We start from the raw sequence: 20,449 nt of genomic DNA on the forward strand, positions 1-20,449 counted from the left end.
GTGCATGTGGTAGACCATAGACTCCGGCACTGAAATGCCTCGGTTCAAAGCCCCACTCCACCACTCAGCAGCTGGCCACCCTGAGCAAATTACATGAACTTTCTGAGCCTCAGTTGCTTCATTCATAATGAGGTATCTACCTCACTGTCTTAGAAGGTTAAATGAACTTATCTGAAGTCCAATGAGTTATAAGACATGTGGTAAAAACTGTATGTGATCTCTGTGTGAGAAGCAGAAGTGTGCCACTACGTTTTCTGTGCTTATCACAGTAGGTAACTACCTGAACTATTAGCGGCAGGGGCAGACACCGCACACACGTTTGCTGAACAGGTGGTCACTCCTCTCTGTTCTCTCCACTGGCCCACACTGTCTCAGAGGGGCTGCTGTGCCTGCAGGGTAGAAAGTACCAGACAACTTGTTCCAGTGGGCATTCCTAAATACCATCAGCACGAGCAGGAAACTCTTCCCTATTTCTAACTGAAGAAGCAAATGAAAGAAGACACACATATGGTCAATAAACACATGAAAACATGCTCAGCATCAGCAGCCATTAGGGAAATGCCACTTAAAAAACCACAGTGAGATTCCACTTCACGCTCACCTAGGACAGCCATAAGTAAAAACACTGACAATTACAAGCGTTGGGAGAATGTGGAGAAATTGGAACCCTCATGCATGGCTGGTGGTAATGTAAAATGGGACAGCCGCATAGGAAAATAGCTTGGCAAGTCTTCAAAAAGTTAAATATGGTCACCATAAGGACCCAGCAATTGCACTCCTAGGCATACATGCAAAAGAAATGAGAACATACATCCACACAAAACCTTGTACGCGAATGTTCACACCTCATCATTCATAACAGCCAAAGAGTGTTATCAACCCAAAAGCCCGCCAACTGGCGGATAAGCAAAACGGGGCATAGCCCTATAGCCCTATAATGAAATATACACCCATAAAAATGAATGAAGTAGTGATGATACATGCTATAGCTACAAACCTTGAAAACATGAAGCAAAAGAAGCCAGAAATAAAGCCACTAAGAGACGAGGAGTAAATGAATGGCTACCTACGGCTGGAGGGTAAGGGAGTAACTGACTGCTAAGGGGTCCAGCTTTTCTTTTTTGGAGTGATGAAAATGTTCTGGAATTAGAGAGTTATGATGATTGTACAACTCTGTCACTGCACTGAAAACCACTGAATTGCACACTTTACATGGGCGAATTATAGCATGTGAATTATATCTCCAAAGAAAGAAGTGATTGAAACAATAGTAAGAATGAGCATTTCTAAGCACTTAATGTGCGCCCCCTGGTAGGCTAAACAGCTTTTATAGATTCACACACTGTCATTTCAAAAAGGGCAAAAGGAGAGCATTTTTTAAAATCCTCAGATGACATTTTTTCATTGCTCTTAGGAACAGAAGAAGGGAGAGGGAGAGAGAGAGAAACATAGATTGGCTGCCCTCTTGTAGGGGCCTCGACTGGGGATCAAACCTGCAACTTGGGTATGTATCCTGATGGGGAATTGAACCGGAGAACTTTTGGTGTACCGGAGAACGCTCCAACCAACTGGGCCACACCAACCAGGGCGGTAAGAGCATTTTTCAACAGATAACTTCACTAAGGAGCCTAGCCCAGCCTAGGGCAGAGCAGAGACTCAACAGTTCTCGGAGCCTGCTCAGATGGCCCGCACCTGGGTGGTTGACAAAGTCTTGGGGAGGACGGCCTAGAGCTGGAGCCAAAAGAGGCCTGTTAACCCAGGAAGCTAAACTGGAGTGAAGTGAGGCAGAGGGGCTGTGATCTTGGTTTAGGGGAAGGAATCGTGGGCAGGGTGCAAGGCCTGCTCCGAACTACCTCCCACCTAAGGGAGGTTTTCTAAGGCCAGAGGGAGGTAGTGGTACTTAGTCGCACAGACTCTGGACTTGGATTGTCCGGGTTTCAACCTGACTCCACTTAAACGAGTTTCCTAGCCTCAGTGGCCTCAAGTTGTAAGAATTAAATGAGTTTCTTATACGGAAAGCACTTAGAACTACTCTGGCACGTTGTAATAGCTCCATAAACGGCCGCGCATCGTCTGCAGGAAGGTGCCTGCGAGAAGGAACCGGGAAGGGGCGGCAGGCGCACGTCCACGTGGACCCTGTGGGTCGACCCGAGGAGTGGCTGTCGCACGTAGATTTCGCGTATGTAAATGTGCAGGGTGCAGAGGGAGGGCGTGCCTCGTCCCAACTGTGTCTCGCAAGGTCTTCTCCAAGATTCCAGTCCTGGGTGAGAGGACCCTGGGAGCATGAGGGCAGGGAGGCTCTCTCGGCAGCCTAATGGTTTAGGGTCCTCGAGCGCCCGAATTGGAGGAGGGAGAGGGAGGCGCGCGGGAGGCGCGGGGCGGAGCTGGGGGAGGTCCATCGGGAGGGAAAGGCCCGTCCGGAGAGCGGGAAGCGGGAGAGCTCAGGGGGCGCTCGGGGCGCGGTACCTGGAGTCGAACTTCTGACCGTCGGGGAACGTTCCCACGTAGTGGTAGCGCACGAAGTCACCGCTTCGCACGGTGCGCGGGCACTCGTCAGGCACGAAGCGCTGTTCGATCTGCAGCTCCGTGTCGGAGCCCAGGCCCAGGCCGGCGACCGGTGCTGCCTGCCCGGTCACCCAGAGCAGCAGCAAGAGCAGCGGCGGCGGTGGGGGCCGCCAGCCCCGGGCCCTGAACGCCATCGGGGGCAGCGAGGAAAGGAGCAGGCGGGGCGGGGGGGTGGCGAGCACGGAGCGGGCGAGGGCACGCGGAGCTCCGGCGGTGCGCGGGTCGGGCCTGGAAGCAGCCGCGTTTGCTAACGTGGAAAAGACTCCCGGCCCTCCCCGGACCGCAGCCACCACCCCCTCGCCCTCGTCCCCCGCCCCCGGCCACATCCGAGCGAGGGGAGGAGCTGCGGCCCCGTGTGGGGCGGGCCGGCTGCGCGCCGCACCGCCGCCTAGCCCAGCCCTCGGACCCGCTGGCCCGCCCTGGGAAGAGGGAGGGCGGCAACTGAGGAAATCCGTCCCCGCGGGAGAAATCGTGCACTCATCGGGACTGGGCAGGGGCCCAAAGTTGGAAGAAAAAAGCGTTTAACGCCTAAGCAGACCCGCCGGTCTCCGCCTGTCCCTGGAGACTCCGGATTTAGAACCAAGAGAGGCCCCTACGTGGCTGCGGATCCAATTACCCCTTGCTGCTTTGGGGAGGGAGAGAAACTTAGATTTTTTTTTTTTTAACTTAGTTACAAGGATGGATTCTACATTGAAAAAGACTGAAACCATTCTTCAGGACTTTTTGTCAGGAATTTCTTTTAATACTTAGAAAGGGAGAGGCCCGTGCTGCCAGACCCCGCCTTAACAGTTGCACCCAGGAAAGGTTTAAATGGCTGGCTGTGAGTGTTCCCCAAGCCATGAGACGAACTGCCAGCTGACTTATCAGCAAACATCCCACACGCTCTCACACACATGACTTCACAATAGACTCAGATGCCCCAAGAAATTCACTGGAGTAGTTCAGTGCATTTAGCTCAGAAATACAGCGTGGCTGTGAGAACAGCGCAGCTGTGGAACAGCTCAAGAGTATTACAGCTCAATTACGAGGAGCACAGCTGTGAGACACCTCCCCGGGCCTGGCCCTGAGTGAGGCCCCTCTCCAGCTAGACAGCTCTGCTCTGGTCCTCTCCACTGTGCCACGCTCCACTTTGCTCTGCCCAGGACCTGGCTCAGAAGGCAGGAGCACGATGCAGACAACTCATCCAGTTCAGGCTTCTCCCTGAAATTTAGTTTGCATGAGAGGCCCCTGGGTAGGAACAGGCTGCTATGCTAGGCTCTGTTTTTCCAATTCCAGCTCAGTTATCCACCAGGAGCCCTGCTTAGTAAGTATCTTCTTTCTCAGGGTGGGCAGATGCAAACAGACCTGATACTGAAATGTGGCAATAACAGCGAGAGAGAGAAACTGGGCACCAATCTAATGCAGAATACTAAATAAAACATGAGCAAACTGAATTCAACAGTTTATCGAAGGAATAATACATATCACATACGGACTACCTAAATGACCTTCAGCAAGGTAAGTTTCCCCTGTAAGATGAAGATAAAACATGATGATATAAGATTAGTACAGATCTTATTCAATCCCAGAATCCAATGAGAAACTTCATGTAGCACTAAAGAAGTGTTCACTGTTCCTATTAGAGCTTATTCTATTGAAATAGAAAGCCTATTAATATAATTCACCCTATTAATGCTGTTAGTCTATATGGCTTGGGTAAAGCCAATCCCACCCCTGGGAATTAGGGTGGGCACATAGCATAGGTTTGGCTAGTCCAACTGTCGCTTCTCCCTGACTACAGTGATCGTTTCCATGACAACTACATGACCCTTGCTAAGCCAGTGAATATAATACATGGGGCTCAGAAAAGTTTCTACCAGCTGGGGCTGCTAAGTTTTTGCCATCTTTGCCCCCAAAATGAGAGAACCTCTATCAGAATGAGGCAATACAAAGGAAAGTGCAGCTGAGAGAAAGAGAAATTGCTGACTCTAACATTTCAGCACCTAGATCCAGCCATTCCTGAAGCTTTACCCCATGACATCACACATATGAGACAATAAATGCCTTTATTTTTTTCCTTAAAACAGTTTGATTTGAATTTCGGTTTTCTATTTTCAAAAGAGTCTTGACTAAAATACCTGCTAAAATGGAATTATCAATCCCTGGGTCTTTCTGCTAAGACATAAAATCATTGTGTTAAGCAGATATTTGAATCAGTTAAGACTCAACTGCAAGTGTGAAGAACTCAATTAGTTTCTGTGTAGAAGTATATCCCAAAGTTTTCAGCTTTTTTGCTTGCTTGCTGTAGGGTCACAGGTTGTGGTTGAAGACTGTTGTTTTTTTCTTCTTTTTATGTTTTTCTTCTTTTCTTTTACATTAGGAGCATATCTTGACCAGCAATAAAGCTGTCCTAGGAGGAGCAGAACTGTCCCAGCCCAGCCTATTCAATGGGAGCCACTTAGATTCATCTCTGGTGTGACTATATCATGCAGTGGGGCCTGCCCTGACACCCCTCTGTTTATTGAGTCTCAAAGCCTCTTCGTTATATTCTTTTGTTGTTGTAGTTGTTGCTTTTGTTTGTTCCTCTTTGTTGTGTGTTTTTCAGGGCCTCTTCTCAGGATCTCTCCCCAAGAGTTAGTTTGAGCCTCCTCCCAGTGTAGTGGCCTCCAGGGCAGGGGAAACGCTGACCTCTCTGAAGGCTTCAGGAGGGAACAGTTCAAAAGAACCAAGCAAAGGCCGAATGCCCTTTTCTGACCTAAACTCAAATAGGATGGGGCTTCCCTTCCACTCCTGTCTGCTGGTTACAAGCATATCCCCAGGCTGGTCTGGATTCAGGGAAAGAGGCACAGGGCTTACCTCTCCATGGGAGGAAGGTCAAATCAAGCTCATCTGCAGAGAACAAGCAAGATCGGAGAGATAATGGCAGCCAATGTGCAGAGTACATTTGCCACAATGGCCAAAGTCATATTACATTTTAAATCACAATGTCAAGTTTTTGACTTATAGTAGGAGAGATACCTTTTCTCTGACCCCCGTCCTGCGATCGGTCTGAACACCCTACTCCTTGTGGTGAGTCTGATGCGGTACACTGTCCGAATGTTGCTGGGTGAGAATGGAATCAGCACAGGAGTGTGCCTAGTCGTGGAGGCTGTTTTCTTGAACATGGGACCAAGTTCAGTCCATTTTGTACCTTATTCCAAATGGTGCATATTTTCCTGTAGCAACCAGAACACTCTCAGCTCACAGTTTGTTTGCTGAGCAAATGCTGCCTCATTGCTTTCCTTGGGCTCTCCCTTTGTAGATTCTTTAGCCACCCCCCCCTTCTGTTGAGTTACATGTTCTTTGCTTCTCAAACATCTTCCCGAGGCTACATTCTTCTTGACTAGATGGGGAATGTCTTGCAAGGCATTGCCAGGCCCAGAACAGTTGGATTGTGGAAACCTGATTTCCAAGTTTTAGGACACATCAGTGTGACACTGCATGTCTGCTCATAGTCCTTTGTGTGTTTATTTGGATTTCCTGTAGTAAATATGAAACATCTCCCCAGATATTTTAGGGACTAGTTATATTGAATGCCATGTTTGAGGGAAATATTCCCTATGCTATTACTTTCACTTCCTTTGTGGTTTATTCCATTATTTTAAGGCTAAACCAGTTATTATAAATACATATCAGATAACACTTTAAAAATACAATCTAGCTAAGCACCAAACACTTTTGCATCCTGGCTCTGGGCCTCAGGCTCCATATCTATAAAATTAGTGTACGTTAATACATAAAAGTAGTACCAGAAATTAAGTTCTTAAAGAATAAATCAGATCCTATTAAGGGCTTAGCTCAGTGACTAGCACTCCGTATATATTAGCTTTTTCGTTTTCCGCACCAAAACCTTGTCTAAAAGCAACACAGTTTTAACCAGGAATCGCACGTTCCAGCGGTCCCTGGGCACCAACCGCCAGCATCCGTAGCTCGGACGCCGCCAGGGGGCGCGCTCCGACGTCCGGGCACCAACCCGCCCAGCTGCGGGAGACTCTGCTCTCCGAGCGAGGACTGAAGGCCACGCCGAGGGGAGGCTGGAACGAGCGGCCTCTGCCGGGACACCCGACTCAGTCGGCCGGGCGGCGGCAGGAGAGGGCGCTGCAGTGTCCCGGCGGGCACGGCACGGAGGGAGTGCCGTCCTCCAGCTGCCCGTGCTGCGCGGGCCACCATGTCGTCCCGGCCGGGGCACGCCGACTCTAGGGCCGGGGGCACGCGGCGGCCGAGGGAGCCTCGAGAGCCACGGGATCAGGAGCTGCAGCGGCGCCGGGAGCAGAAGCGGCGGCGACAAGACGCTCAGCAGCTGCAGCAGCTCAAGCACCTGGAGTCCTTGTGAGTCCCCGCCCGCCTCCGGGCTCCTGCCAGGAATGGGCGCCGCCCGGGCGCCACAGGCGGGTCCTTGGAGACCTGCCTGTAGGGGACAGGCGGCCCAGTTGGGTTACCGATCCGGGGCGCCGCGCACTCGCCTTGCAGCCGCCCCACAAACGGGAGGGAAGGTCGGTGCCTGGCTACCCCGGGCCGCCTGAGTCGGGAGGGAATGCAGGCCCCACCCCCAGGTTCCGGGGCACACGCGGGGGCTGGGGGCAGGGGGAGCTCTCGCAGCGCGGAGCGGCTGTTGCTGTCCACTTCCCGCGGTGTCCGAGTTTCGCCTGGGCTCTATTAGGCGCTCTCTCTGGATCTGGACACTCAATACGCAAGAAGTGCGCTTCGGTCCCTGTCCATTCACGGTGTTCAGGTCACAGGGCCCACTGTGACCCCGAAACAGTCTTTTCCTTTCTGTTACTAAGGGAAGAGAAAATGGAGTCCTGTAACGTTAGTGCGGTAAGAATAAACAAAGGGGTGAGGGACCTGTCCCTAACTACTGTGAAGGTGGCCGGACAGGTAGAACAGTGTTAGGCTTTCTCTCCAGCTCTGAGGACTTTAAACCGGATTAGGAGTGGAAGCTACCAAGAGGCTGATTCCAGCTCAGGAAAGAGTTAGGACACACATACACTCTTGCAGGTGAGCCTAGCCCGACTTAGGAGGCACTGGGCTCCCAGCTCCTGAGGGGTCAAGAAGGGTCCAGGTAACCACTGGGAGGAGGGTAGGTTGTGAAGGACATTGAAACGTCAGGTGGGAGGAGGTTGTGTTAATGACCTTCCCGTTGTCCGTCATTCTGCGATCCTGTAAGCAGCTGTAGAAGTCAGTGCCTCTTGAGCTTTGACACGTGATGCATTGCTTTCTTGGAGCCCCGCCTGCTCTTTCCAGTGTGGCCCTTGAGCTGAATGTCACCCCAGTAGGGCAGTGGTTGGGGGATAGGGCCCTTGCATGGCAGGCACCCATAGTCTCGGCCCCATCAGGGACTCTATTTGGTGCTCTCTGCCAAATTAAAGGTTTCTTGCCCCATACACAATAGGGAAGATAATGTTTTTCCCCTCTTACATAAATGTAGTCTTCTTACTACACAGAGCAATGTATTCCAGTCTGAATGAATGATGGCTTCTCAGATGGTACAAAGTAATGCCCTCCACCAACTTTTTTCAATATTAAGAATTAACTGCGCCCCGGCTGGTGAGGCTCTGTGGGTTGAACACCTGCCTGCAAACCAAAAGGTCACAAGTTCGATCCTCAGTCAGGGCACACGCCATGGTTGCTGGCCAGATCCCAAAGTGGGGGCATGTAATAGGCAACCCATCAATGTTTCTCTCCCTCTCTTTCTCCTTCCCTTCCCCTCTGTCTAAAAAAATAAATAAAATCTTAAAAAATACTGCAAAGATACCCGTGGACTTCTTGACGTTCGGAGTGCAGAAGCCAAATTGTCCACTAACATACTTCCATTTCCAAATCTGTTATGTATAGGAGTCAAATATTACTTTAAACTTTGAGAATTATCCTTAATAGGTTAAATCAATGAATTGTTTAGCCCTAGAAAAAACCATGAACCGCCTTCCTTTAAATTTGTGAAAACAGTTGTGAAATGGACTTTTTAGGCAATGCCATGGCTAATAATAGATTTCCAAATGTGTATTTCCATCACACTTCTTTTCATCTTGGCAGTAGCAGTTACATATTTTTCAGGAACCTGGATTTCAGTTTGGCCATGTGTCGTTGTGTGCACAACTCCTGTGGCTGGAAGGATGGGTTATTGGGTGGATAGGCTGCACCACCAAACTCCTTTCGGTCTCTGTGCATGAGGGGCACCAGTCAGGTTTCTAATGAACGCTTGTAGGTGAACTGTATCATTTTCCCAATTTATGCAGATTTCCAGTGTTACTGCTAAGTTTTACCTATCTATGTCTTGCTACCACTTTGTGTTAGAAAATACTTTATACATTTGCTCTGAAAAAGTACTGTCTCACACCTCGGCAGCTAAGTCTGCTCGTGCCCAGGTGTTCACGGTGTGACACTCGTGGGGCAGATCCTGCTCTGCCCACTTAGGAAAGCTGTGTCATTGGTTATTTACCTCCCCTCAAGCCCTTTTCTCCCCACTGTGCTGGACCCAGGCCGTGGCCTTTGTGATGCTAGTGGTCCAGTCTTGAGCTGCCTCAGGAGGCTCCAAGAACATCAGAACGTCTTAAGCCGATGGGGCAGAAGCCAGCGCTGTGGAGTTCCACTCCCTTGTGTGCTGTGAAATATTCACCCATGAGGAAATGGAGGCTCCGGGGTTAAGCAACTTGCCCAAAGTACACAGCAGGGAGAACAAATCCAAATTCAGCCAAGAGTCTTTGTCTTCAGAGCCCATGGGTTTCTGCTCTGTGGTACTGCCCCCTGGACAGGAGCCACGGCCACATCATTGTAGAACTGGGGCATACTGGTGGGGGGCGAGGGGTCTTTTTTTTTTTATTTTTAGAGATAGAGGACAAGAAGGAGAAATAGTGGAGAGAAACATCAATGTGTGGTTGCCTCTCATGTGTCCCCTACTGGGGACCTGGCCTGCAACCCAGGCATGTGCCCTGACCGGGAATCGAACCAGCAACCCCTTGCTTCACAGGCCCACGCTCAATCCACTGAGCTACACCAGCCAGGGCAGCGAGGGGTCTTTTACCCCCAGAAAACAGAACATCCTTTATTGGGACAGTTATAAAGAGGTATTGTCCCATATCAATAGCTAATTCTCTCTTGTGACATTTATTAATGTTTTGCTGGTGATGAAAGCGATACATGTTGGTTGTGGGAAGGACCCCAAACACGGAGGGGTTGAAGAGGTGGTCGGGCCGGGGGCCTACAAAGGAGAAAAAGGAGTGGCTCAGAAAAGAGAAAGAGGGGGGGCAGGCAGGAAGAAAAATCCGGCAAACCAAGACCCCTGTCTAGGAAGAGAAAGGAACTAGTTCGGGGCTCATTACAGAAAACTTGGAAAATTAGCTCTGTGCTCACCATGTCGGTGCTCCCCCATTTCCGTGTTTCTGGAGTCAAGACACAACTTTAAACAGGCGCCAGTGCCCAGATGTCTTCATAAATGAGGTGTTCCTTGTGGAGGCATCGAACAGGCCTGGGATGTGTGGTTTCCAGTTGATAGCCAATAGTGAGTAAATACTTAAAAATGAGAGTGAGCGTTCAGGGCAGATTCGCAGATTTGGAACCCAGAAGCCTTCCCGGCAGCTCCCGCAAAGTTGTGCGAAGTCCAGGTGCACTGGGAACCCGGGGGTGACATGTGTCCTCAGGGCCCGGGCAGTCTGCAGACCGAAGGGAAAATGCGTTCCCACGCAACCATTCCCGTACTCAATCTAGCAGTTTTCTTTACTGAATGCTGCCTATGGTCCAGGCCTCCTGCAGGGGTCCTGCGCCTAGAATCCAGTGAGGTCAGTTCTGGGGTGGAGCGCCGTCAGAGAGCTGAGAGGCTGGGGCAGCTGGCTTGGCCGGGGTGGGCTCAAGAGTGGGCTCAAGAGTGAGCCCAGGGCAGGGCCTGGGTGGGAAGACCTTGAATGGAGTCAGGCCTGGAAATGGAAGGAGGAGCCCCTGGGACCGACCACCTTCACTCCTCCCCCTACCACTGGCCCTCCCCTCCAGCTTTGCTCCGCCCCCTTACCCCACCCTCCTCAGCCTGGGGAGGGCAGAAGCGCAGCCCATCCCCCCCAGCCCTAGCCTCCGCAGCGCAGAGTAAGAGAAAGTTATGCTATCTCAACAACCTGACAACTATAATGACAATTTGGAACCATAATGAGCGCAAGGGACTTCTTACCTCTCCTTTTTCCTATAGTCTCTTGCTTTCCCTTCTACCCAAAATGAAATCATTGTGCTAAGACACCAAGTTAGTTACAATTTGAGCGAATTGAAGTTCTGGATCTCAGCAGGATGTGGTATACCATCAGTTTATTTATATGTGATCTCTTGAATGCTGGGCATATTTCATACTACCCGTTTTAGTCATAATGTAATTTTAGGTTTTTATTAAAAACATCTTTTTTATTGCAGCCTACAGTTGCTTTTTGCTCATTAAAGTGTGTCCCGCTCCTGGTAACACGGTTGATGGTGGTTTTTTCTTTTCTTTCTAGTTACGAGAAACCTCCTCCTGGACTTATCAAGGTCAGTGTGAAGTTTGTCCTTTCAGTTAATCTCAGGTGTGTCAGACTCAGTGCTATGGCTCAGTCACTTGTTATGCAAACAGCTGCCTGTGGTTTTGAATCTCCTTCACAAGGATCCTGTTTCTTCCCTGCAGACGCCAGTCACACACTTCGGGCTTTCTCAGGAGCCTGGTCCTTTGTAGAAATTTCATCAGCCCAGTGTCTGTTCCCTAGGAAAGCAGGGCAGGCCCACGTCTGCTCCTCTGCCATCATCACCCCCTTCTCCCCAGCAGACCCCTGGGAGCCCTGGCGCTGGTCCAGCCCCCAATCCTGACCAAAGCAGCCTTTTCAGTTTCAGGATTTAAACTTTTAACTAAAAATGATTTAAAATTATTTCATTGCAAATTTACTATTCATGGGAGCTGGACAAAAAAGCTCCTTAATTATCACTGTATTCAGGGATGAAGATGCATATCAGAGATACAGCATGTGTGTGACTAGAAAGCATGACAGTGGCCTTCAAGGTAGAATAAGCTATTTCTATTCTTGACAGCTTCGATTAATGATCCGTATACCTTTTCTAATTTCACAAAGAGTGTGAGGTAGTGAATCCTTTTAGTTTTTTAATGCTCACCTGAGGATATGTTTATTGATTTGAAGAGAGAGAGAAACATTGATGTGAGAGAGAAACATCAATTGGTTGCCTCCCACACATGACCCAACCTAGGGACACAAACCCACAACCTGTCTATGTGCCCTGACTGGGAATTGAACCCCCAGTCTTTTGGTTATGGGACAATGCTCCAACCAACTGAACCACTTAGCCAGACCAGTTGAAAATCTTTTTGTGGTCTTAGAATGTAATATTCATTAGAATTTCGATAGAGCTCACAAATCATTCCTATGAAGGACAGATTTTTATTTTGCTTCACTAGTAACTTTTCTCCGAGAACGGCTGCTTCATTCTCATGATGTAATTCCTCTGGTGCAGTTATTTCCACTTGTCTGTCTGGTCTCATTGTCCTTCCAGTTCCTGGGAGGGTTAGTAAGTGGGAGCTTCACCCCCTGAGAAATCTGGGAGATGCTGCGTTCTGAAGCAGGTGGAAGAGAATTCCCGTGCTTTTTAGCCGTATTGATTACACTGTTTTCTGTTTTAGGAAGATGAGACTAGGCCAGAAGACTGTATACCAGATGTACCGGGCAATGAACACGCCAGGGAGTTTCTGGCTCACGCACCAACAAAAGGCCTTTGGATGCCGCTGGGGAAGGAGGTCAAAGTCATGCAGTGTGAGTGCGGAAGTGCGTCCAGTCCTCCTGAACACACGCAAGTTACAGACCACGAGTCACAAAGCACATTTATCCTTCCCCTCACCTCGCTCTGTTAAAGTCACAGCATGATCTGTTTTCTAGATTCGGACACCAACTTGCACGTGTCAGTAAGTGGCCCGAGGTAAGAGGTGCAACAAAGGTGTGACTCCAGGGCTTCTGCCTCCCTTCCCACAGGATGGGAGTGCCTTCGGAGTGCACTCTCGTGTAATATTCCTGCAACAGAAAGGGTCTTGTGAGGCAGCAGTGCCATGGGGGACAAGGGATGCAAATTGTATCAGAATGCAACACCTAAGGATGCTACAAAAATTAAAACTTTTGGAATTAATAAATGAATTTGGTAAAGTAGCAAGATACAAAGTCGGTACACAAAAATCAGTTGCATTTCTCTACAGTGGCAATGGACAATCCGAAAAGGAACATACAGAAATGATTCCGTGTGTAGTAACATCAAAAAATATAAAGTGCTCAGGAATTAATCAAAGAGATGACTGATACAATGAAAACTGTAAACATTGCTGAAACTAATTAAAAGTACATAAACAAATGGCAGCACATCCCATGTTCATGGATTGGAAGACTGAATATTGTGAACGTATCAATACTACCCAAAGTGATCTCCAGGTTTAGTACAATTACTGTGATAGTCCCAATATAATTTTTTTTTCAGAAATAGAAAAACCCACCCTAGAATCCATCTGGAATCTCAGGGAACCCACACAGCCAGAAGAATCTTGGGAAAAAGAGAACACAGCTAGAGGACTCACACTTTGTGATCAGAACAGTGTGGTCCTGGTGGAAGGATAGACACACGGACCAATAGCAAAGAGCAGAGAGCTCAGAAATAAAGCCCCGCTTCTGCAGTGGAATCAATTTTGACAATGGTGATGATGGTGTCAAGGCCATGAGTGGGGACAGGACAGTCTTTTCAGCAAATGGTGCTGAAAAAACTTCATCTCCATTTGAAAACAAATGAAGTTGGGCCCTTCTCTAATATTTACCAAAATTAACTCTAAGTGGATCAAAGACTTCAATGTGAGACCTAAAACTATAAAACTCTTAGAAGAAAACATAGAGCTGAGCTGCACAAATTGGACTTGGCCATGATTTCTTGGATAAAACACCGAAAGCACAGGAACCAAAAGAAAAAATAGACAAATCTGACTTCATGAAAAATTAAACATTTTGGGAATAAAAGATATTATCAGTAGCATAAAAAGGCAATCAACAAAATGGGAAAAACATTAATATTTGCAAATCATATACCTGATAAAGAATGTACAGAGAATTCCTAACACAACAATGAAAAAACAACCTGATTAAAATTTGGCAAAAGATTTGAATAGACATTCTTCCAAGGAAGATATGAGTATATATACAAATGCCCAATAAGCTCACAAAAACATGCTCAACCCCACTAATCATTAGGGAAATGCAAATGTAAACCACACTGAGGCACCACCTCAGACCCCCTAGGGTGGCTAAAATAAAATAAAATAAAATGTTGGCAAGAACGTGGAGGAACTGGAACAATGGCGTAGTGTTCGTAGGACTATGAGTGGTACAGCAGCCACTGTGGGAAAAAGTATTGTTTCCTCAAAAAATTAAAAATAAAATGACCACGTGATCCAGCAGTTTCGCTTCTGGGTGTATGCCAGGAAGAACTGAGAGCAGGGTCTTGAGATATTTGGACGCCCGTGTTCGCAGCAGCATTATCCACAACGGCCAAAAGGCAGAAGCAGCCCATGCCCATCGCCGGATGCGTGGAAGGACAAAATACGGAGAATATGGACAATGAAATAATATGCAGCCTTAAAAAGGGCAGGGAGTCTGCCACATGCCACACCATGGGTGAACCTTGAGGGCCGTACACTGAGTGACATAAGCTAGTCACAGAAAGACAAGTACTGTCTGATTCCACTTATGTGACATTATGTGACGAACGTAGGGTACTCACAATCCTAGAGACAGAAAAAAGGACAGTGATTGCTGCTGAATCCCTGGTGTGGCGGGGGCAGTGGGGAGCAGGGAGTTACTGTTAAATGGGAATAGAGTTTCAGTTTTACAAAAGAACAGAGCTGTGGAGATGGATGGTGATGATGGTAAATTTTATGTTGTGTGTACAGGCAAACACCGTTTTATTGCACTTCACAAATACCGTGTTATTTACAAATTGAAGGCAAGTCCTTCCGCCAACAATAAGATTACAGCTTGCTGTGTTGCAATACTCACTTTATTGTGATGGTCTGGAATGAAACCCACCATGTCCCCAAGGTCTGCCTGTAGTTTTCCACTATTTTTTAAAAAATCGGAGCAGTTGCAGAGTGGTAGATGGAACCCCAGCATGGGTTTGAATGGCATGGGTGCACTTATACACGCACCTTTTTCAATGAGTATTGTAAATGTATTGTCTCTTCCTTATGATTTTCTTTTTTTAAAAAAGATTTTATTTATTTATCTTTAGAGGGGAAGGGTAGGGGAGAGAGAGAGAGAGAAATATCAATGTGTGATTGCCTCTCCTGCATCCCCTGCTGGGAACTGGCCTGCAACCCACGCATGTGCCCTGACTGGGAATTGAACCTTGATCCTTTGGTTCACAGGCCTGCGCTCAATCTACTGAGCTACACCAGCCAGGGCCCTTATGATTTTCTTAATAACATTTTCCTTTCTCTAGCTTACTCTATTGTGTATGTACACAATACATATAACATGCAAAATACGTGTTCACCAGCTATGTAAGTTATCAGCAAGGCTTTCTCAGTCAATAGTAGGAAGTTAAGTTTTGACGGACTCAAAAGATATTTGTGGACTTTCAGCTGGCGTTGGGGCTTTTTGAGGGTTGCACAAACTGCGTCGTCCCCCTCCCAGGGTCCAACCTGGTGCTGTCACAGCTCTGTCGTTACGGCTGCGTCTTGTCGAGACTTGTACAAGGGGGTGGCAGGGGGTTGGGAGTGGGTCCAGTTAAAATGCCTGGAATTTGCTGTTCTTACCGAGGTTTACTAGTTTTCCTTGCATGAACACTCCTCAGGTCGTGGCAAGCCTTTGGTTAATTCCCAGGGTTTCACCTAAGTTGATCTGGGCAAATTTGCAACTACTGTCAGTCAGTGCTTGTCTGCGGGAACAGATTTATAGAGACCATCCTTTGGCCATGGTTGACGTACTTCCTGGGTTATTCCTTTGGAAAATAATTCTCTTCTTTGTCATTTTTGTGGTTTCTCAGGAAGGGAATGAAAGAGAATAAATATGTTTTACCCAGAAGTCTACAGCTTTTTTTGGGGGGGTTGAAAATCACTACTCTGATGAGGTAGTTGCGTTTCACTTAGCATTTTATACAGTAGTTATTTTTATTGACTTGGAAAATAAGAGTCTTTGGGTTGGGAGCAGAGCCAGTTTTACCACAAAACAAATGACATTTAAGCTTCTGGGCACCTCAGTTGTGCCTGTCAGTGGCCTGCAGGGGCCCATCAATGTGACGACATGGTCATATGATTTTGTCAAATTTGTCAAGGCAAGATATTTTTTCCCTAAAGATCCCCCTGCCTCCCAGTCCCCACAAAACTTAGATTCATCCCTGACATAAAAGACATATATATATATATATATACACACACACACACACACTATACATACCTTCATTCATTTCATTGTGTATAGTGTTATCTAGAACAGGGGTTCTTAAACTGTAATATGTCTCCAGATCACCAGTGAATCTTTCGAAATTCAAGTTTGCATCAGTATTTCTGGGTGGGCCCACAACCCTGTTTCTGAGATCTCAATTTGCTAGGATCTTACATGGTTCATTCACTGATGGCATCTGTTTTTAGAATTGGAGTTCAATGACCAAAAACTTCAATGCGATCTACTCTTTCTTTACCTTCATTAAATGAAACCGTGTTATCTTACAGAAGTATTTCCTTTTCTTCTTTGTCTTTAGGTTGGCGCTGTAAACGGTATGGTCACCGCACGGGCGACAAAGAATGCCCTTTCTTTATCAAAGGCAACCAAAAGTTAGAACAGTTCCGAGTGGTAAGTAAAACCCCAGAATGTCAATTTACGTTTACAAAAGAGGGTGAATACCCATGAATCAGGCAGTCACGAGTGAACTGGAGGTTTACGGAAAAAATATTCACAGAAACCTTTTGGCCAAATATCTGGGGTTAAATGCATCTCTGTTGAATTGAAAATTTGTGACAGATTAGTTGCATTAACAAAAAAACTAACTTCTTACTAAAGTGTGACTTGCTGATGCCTTAGGAACGGTGCTTCTTTTTCTGAAGCAGGCATTGTTATTTATTCAGTCATTTTTTTTAACTTACATAAAACATTATGTTATGAGAGCCCTGGCTGGTATAGCTCAGTGGATTGAGTGCAGGCCTGCGAACCAAAGGATCATGGTTCGATTCTCAGTCAGGGCACATGCCTGGGTTGCAGGCCAGTTCCTGGCTGGGGATGCACAACAGGCATCAATACATTGATATTTCTCTCCTCTTTCCTTCCCTTCCCCTCTAAAGATAAATAAATAAAATCTTTTAAAAAATTATGTTATGAAACATGATTTGTGAAATTAAAATTAGGGTTTTAGTTTCCCAATCTATATCTAAAATTAGATGTCTTTAAAGTATAAGCTAGAAATGTATATAGAAGTTATATATGCTCTTTATATTCTAAAGATTGTATTTAATTATTTTTAAAGAGAGGGAAGGGGATGGAGAAAGAGATGGAGAGAAACACCAATGTGCCAGAGCCTCTTGCACCGCCCCATCCGGGCACCTGGCCTGCGACGCAGGCATGTGCGGTGACTGGGAATCTAACTGGTGACCTTTCGGTTGCCCAACCTTCTGAGCCACACCAGCCAGGGCTGTATATTCACTTCAGATGACAGCAAAAGAAACCTTTCCTTTCCTCACTTTATTTTAACAGTCACTTCCCTGAGGTATTAACTGACCATCCGGTGACTGCGTCTGCCCGGTGAAGCACGCTGCCGTCTGGGTGGCTGAGGCCGTCAGTGTGTGTCAAACCGGGATCCACAGGCGTTCCTCAAAGTGCTGCAGCCATTTAAACACCGTTTTCATTTCTGATAGTCTTAAGTAACTTCTGACCGACCGTTCCACTTCTACATGGAATGTCCATTTTTATAGATAATATAGAACACAGAGTGCTAATAAAACTCAAGAACTTTAAACATATTCTTTTTTATTTTTTGACTCAGAAATCCCACTTCTAAGAATTTACCTTAAGGACATAAGAGAACATCAATATGTACACAGCTGAGTATGTATGTATCAGGATAACTTTCATAATTAATTATATGATTGAAAAACTGGAAACTAAAGGAAAGTAGAAAGCAACAGTCCAACATAGCAACATAAAATACTGTAACAAAAATTATTTAGCCATTAGGGATTATGTTTTAGAAGAATGTGTGATGTTAATAGGAAAGTGTTCATGACAACAAGTGAAAAACGATAGAGTTGTATATGTAAAATGATTATGATTTTTCATAAATTATGAATAATTATTGAAAGAAAGAAACCAAAGGTTAATAGTAATCATCCCTTGAGTAGTAAGGTAATAGATTTTTTAAGTGAATTTTTATAATAACTAAAGTTTCTACAATAAATATTTCTTCTTTTTAAAAATTGAGGTAATTCACATACCATATCATTTCCCATAAATATATACTTATTTTTAGGAATTCAAGTCATTTTAAATTATCTGTACTTGCTATATAGTTCGATCGAGGCTTTGTTTAAGGTACTTAACATATATTTTTGTGTACCTATAAATGTTTCATTCTTATAATTCATTTGTTTTTTTAAATACCATCTTTTATTCATCTATCCACATAGAACAAAAAGAATAATCTCAATATTTCTCCCCTAAATAGTGATTCATGATTCTGTCATGATTCTTTATAAGGGTTTATTTCCTTATAAAGGATATTTAAATTGTATCCTATATTTTTCCAATTGGAAAATTCTTTTCACAGCCTCAGTGAGTTTGCAGTGATGGTTAGCCTTAGGAAGACTTAGAACATGTTTTTAAAAACTATAGCAAACTGGAAAAAATAACTGGTGTTAGTAACATAAGAATGTAATATTTATTTAACTATGGCCCATGCAGTCTAACCCAACCTTAACCTTGTCTAACCTTCAAGGCACATGAGGATCCCATGTATGACATCATACGGGAGAATAAAAGACACGAGAAGGATATAAGGTGAGGGTCCCCTGATGATAACATCTTCTTAAAGTTTTTGGTTTTTTTAAAGATTTTGTTTATTCATTTCCAGAGAGAAGGAAGGGAGGGAGAAAGAGTGGGAGATAAACATCAATATATGGTTGCCTCTCACATGGCCCCCACTGGGGACCTGGCCTGCAACCCAGGCATGTGCCCTGACTGGGAATTGAACCAGCGACCCCTTGGTTCTCAGCCCGTGCTCATTCCCTGAGCCACACCAGCCAGGGCTTAAAGTTTTAAATTGTATTACAGTAAGTGGGAAACAAACCATTCCAGTATTAGAGGAGTGGTCTAATAAATATAATGCTTCAATGGTGACACACTTGCAGGGCAAGAGTAATTGCTGCGCAGGGAATAAGCTGAGCAGCCGGTTCCATTTGGCTTTTAAAGCTGTGGGCGTGGCCTGGCGCGTTCATGCTCGGAGGGTTGATGTTGGCAGCCCACGCTGTGGGGTCTGGTTCCACTGTGTGATTAGTTTTCTTACTCTCTTACATCTCATTTACTTTATCTTCTCCCATGTCTTTAGGGATTTGAGCTATTGTTAATAATTATTCTTAAACATCAATAAAGATAGTGAAAACACAGGAGGGTTTTTTCCCCCAAAATTGGTGGTCTTGAGTTATAAATCTTGAAGAGGTAGATTACCTAGTATGAAACGGAGCAGTGGGGGGTGATTTAGGAATGTATGTATCTGTTGGAAGTTGTAACATCAGGGCCTACAGAAACATGTATACATACTCTCCTTGGGGCGTGCCCACCAGAATCTCCTTTTCAAGTGAGTTTTCTGTCTCCTAAACCATAAGGGTACCCATAGGATTTGCAACTGGGGGAGTCATGGGCAGCGACAGCTCATCCTGGGACGACCCGGACCTGTCTCCACCGCCCCCCTTCTCTCACCTTCCAGTGAACTGGCAGCAGCCCTGCTGGGCTCTCTCCTGTTGCTGCTTCTGTGTCAGGACCTGCCCTGTTTCACTGTCCCCAGCTTTAACAAACATTTTCCCAAAGTAAAAGAAGAAACGTGCAGAAATATGCAGCACACTGAAAACGCAGAATGCACACTGGTTACAGTCCTGTGAAATAGTCATGGGTGGGGACGAGGATGTGGAAAACATGCAGAAACAAAAATGATGACTGTGCTTAAGGAGGTGATTACTTCATGACTTTTGTTACCCTCCCTGCTAATCTTCTAGAAATTTTTTTTAAGTTACCGATGATGGTCCTCTGACCAATCTTACCTGTGCAGGATACAACAGTTAAAGCAATTACTGGAAGATTCCACCTCAGATGACGATGGGAGCAGCTCCAGCTCCTCAGAGGATAAGGAGAGACCCAAGAAAAGGAGGAAGAAAGAAAAGCACAAGAAAAAGAAGAAAGAAAAGAAGAAGAAGAAGAAACGAAAGCACAAGTCTTCCAAGTCACAGGAGAGCTCGGACTCGGACTGACTGGCGCCAGGCTTGTTCAGACTCTCGTCTCGGGGATCGGACACTGGGGCCAAAGAGCAGGGGACCCTGGGTCAGAGAGGACGCCAGTGAGGCTGCCTGGTGTCACACGTGTGCGTTCTCCCCTGCCTTCCAGTGAAGGCGTGACCAGCGGAGAGGGACTCACACCTTCCCAGGTGCTTGCTCCAGACAGCGAATGACTTCTGGCAGGAAAGCTCTTTCCACTGTCGTCCTGCTGGTCACTGGGGTTTGTGATTCCTGAGACATGGTGGGGTGACAGGACTGAGGACGCGCCCCACCCCCGAGCACTGTCACCCTCCACAGGGAGGCTGCTGAGTTCCCAGCCTGCAGACTGGACCCTCTTCTGCTCTTCAAGATAATAAA

The 20,449-nt window shown here is 46.5% G+C and overlaps 2 protein-coding genes across 3 annotated transcripts in view; one reads left to right on the forward strand and one right to left on the reverse strand.

The window, feature by feature from the left end:
* Positions 1 to 2,891, reverse strand: part of FKBP9 (FKBP prolyl isomerase 9) — a 33,374-nt gene extending 30,483 nt beyond the window's left edge. Inside the window, exon 1 of the mRNA XM_037126469.2 lies at positions 2,467 to 2,891. Coding sequence (XP_036982364.2) covers positions 2,467 to 2,891 — 425 coding nt within the window. The remainder of the gene's footprint in view (positions 1 to 2,466) is intronic.
* A 3,772-nt stretch (positions 2,892 to 6,663) lies between these two features.
* Positions 6,664 to 20,449, forward strand: LOC119035195 (retinitis pigmentosa 9 protein homolog). 2 transcript variants are annotated; one of them, XM_037126470.2, is made up of 6 exons: positions 6,664 to 6,912; positions 11,052 to 11,082; positions 12,218 to 12,347; positions 16,321 to 16,412; positions 18,544 to 18,605; positions 19,870 to 20,449. In XM_037126470.2, exons 1-6 carry the CDS (start codon positions 6,752 to 6,754, stop codon positions 20,066 to 20,068), a joined length of 675 nt encoding a protein of 224 aa, XP_036982365.1. In that variant the 5' UTR covers positions 6,664 to 6,751; the 3' UTR covers positions 20,069 to 20,449. The 2 variants fall into 2 exon arrangements, with proteins under 2 accessions (XP_036982365.1, XP_053517743.1); XM_053661768.1 differs by lacking the exon at positions 19,870 to 20,449 and adding an exon at positions 19,430 to 19,862.

This window comes from Artibeus jamaicensis, unplaced genomic scaffold (assembly GCF_021234435.1).
Source record: "Artibeus jamaicensis isolate MK-2021 breed Jamaican fruit bat unplaced genomic scaffold, CSHL_Jam_final contig_1016, whole genome shotgun sequence".
In the NCBI taxonomy this organism is placed as follows: domain Eukaryota; kingdom Metazoa; phylum Chordata; class Mammalia; order Chiroptera; family Phyllostomidae; genus Artibeus; species Artibeus jamaicensis.

What these genes read in the sequence shown, in the direction of transcription:
- LOC119035195 (XM_053661768.1), top strand. Translation starts at nt 6,752, where the DNA reads ATGTCGTCCCGGCCGGGGCACGCCGACTCTAGGGCCGGGGGCACGCGG. An exon ending in CTCCTCCTGGACTTATCAAG is followed by an intron (nt 11,083 to 12,217) that starts GTCAGTGTGAAG and finishes TTTCTGTTTTAG; the next exon opens with GAAGATGAGACTAGGCCAGA. An exon ending in GGAGGTCAAAGTCATGCAGT is followed by an intron (nt 12,348 to 16,320) that starts GTGAGTGCGGAA and finishes CTTTGTCTTTAG; the next exon opens with GTTGGCGCTGTAAACGGTAT.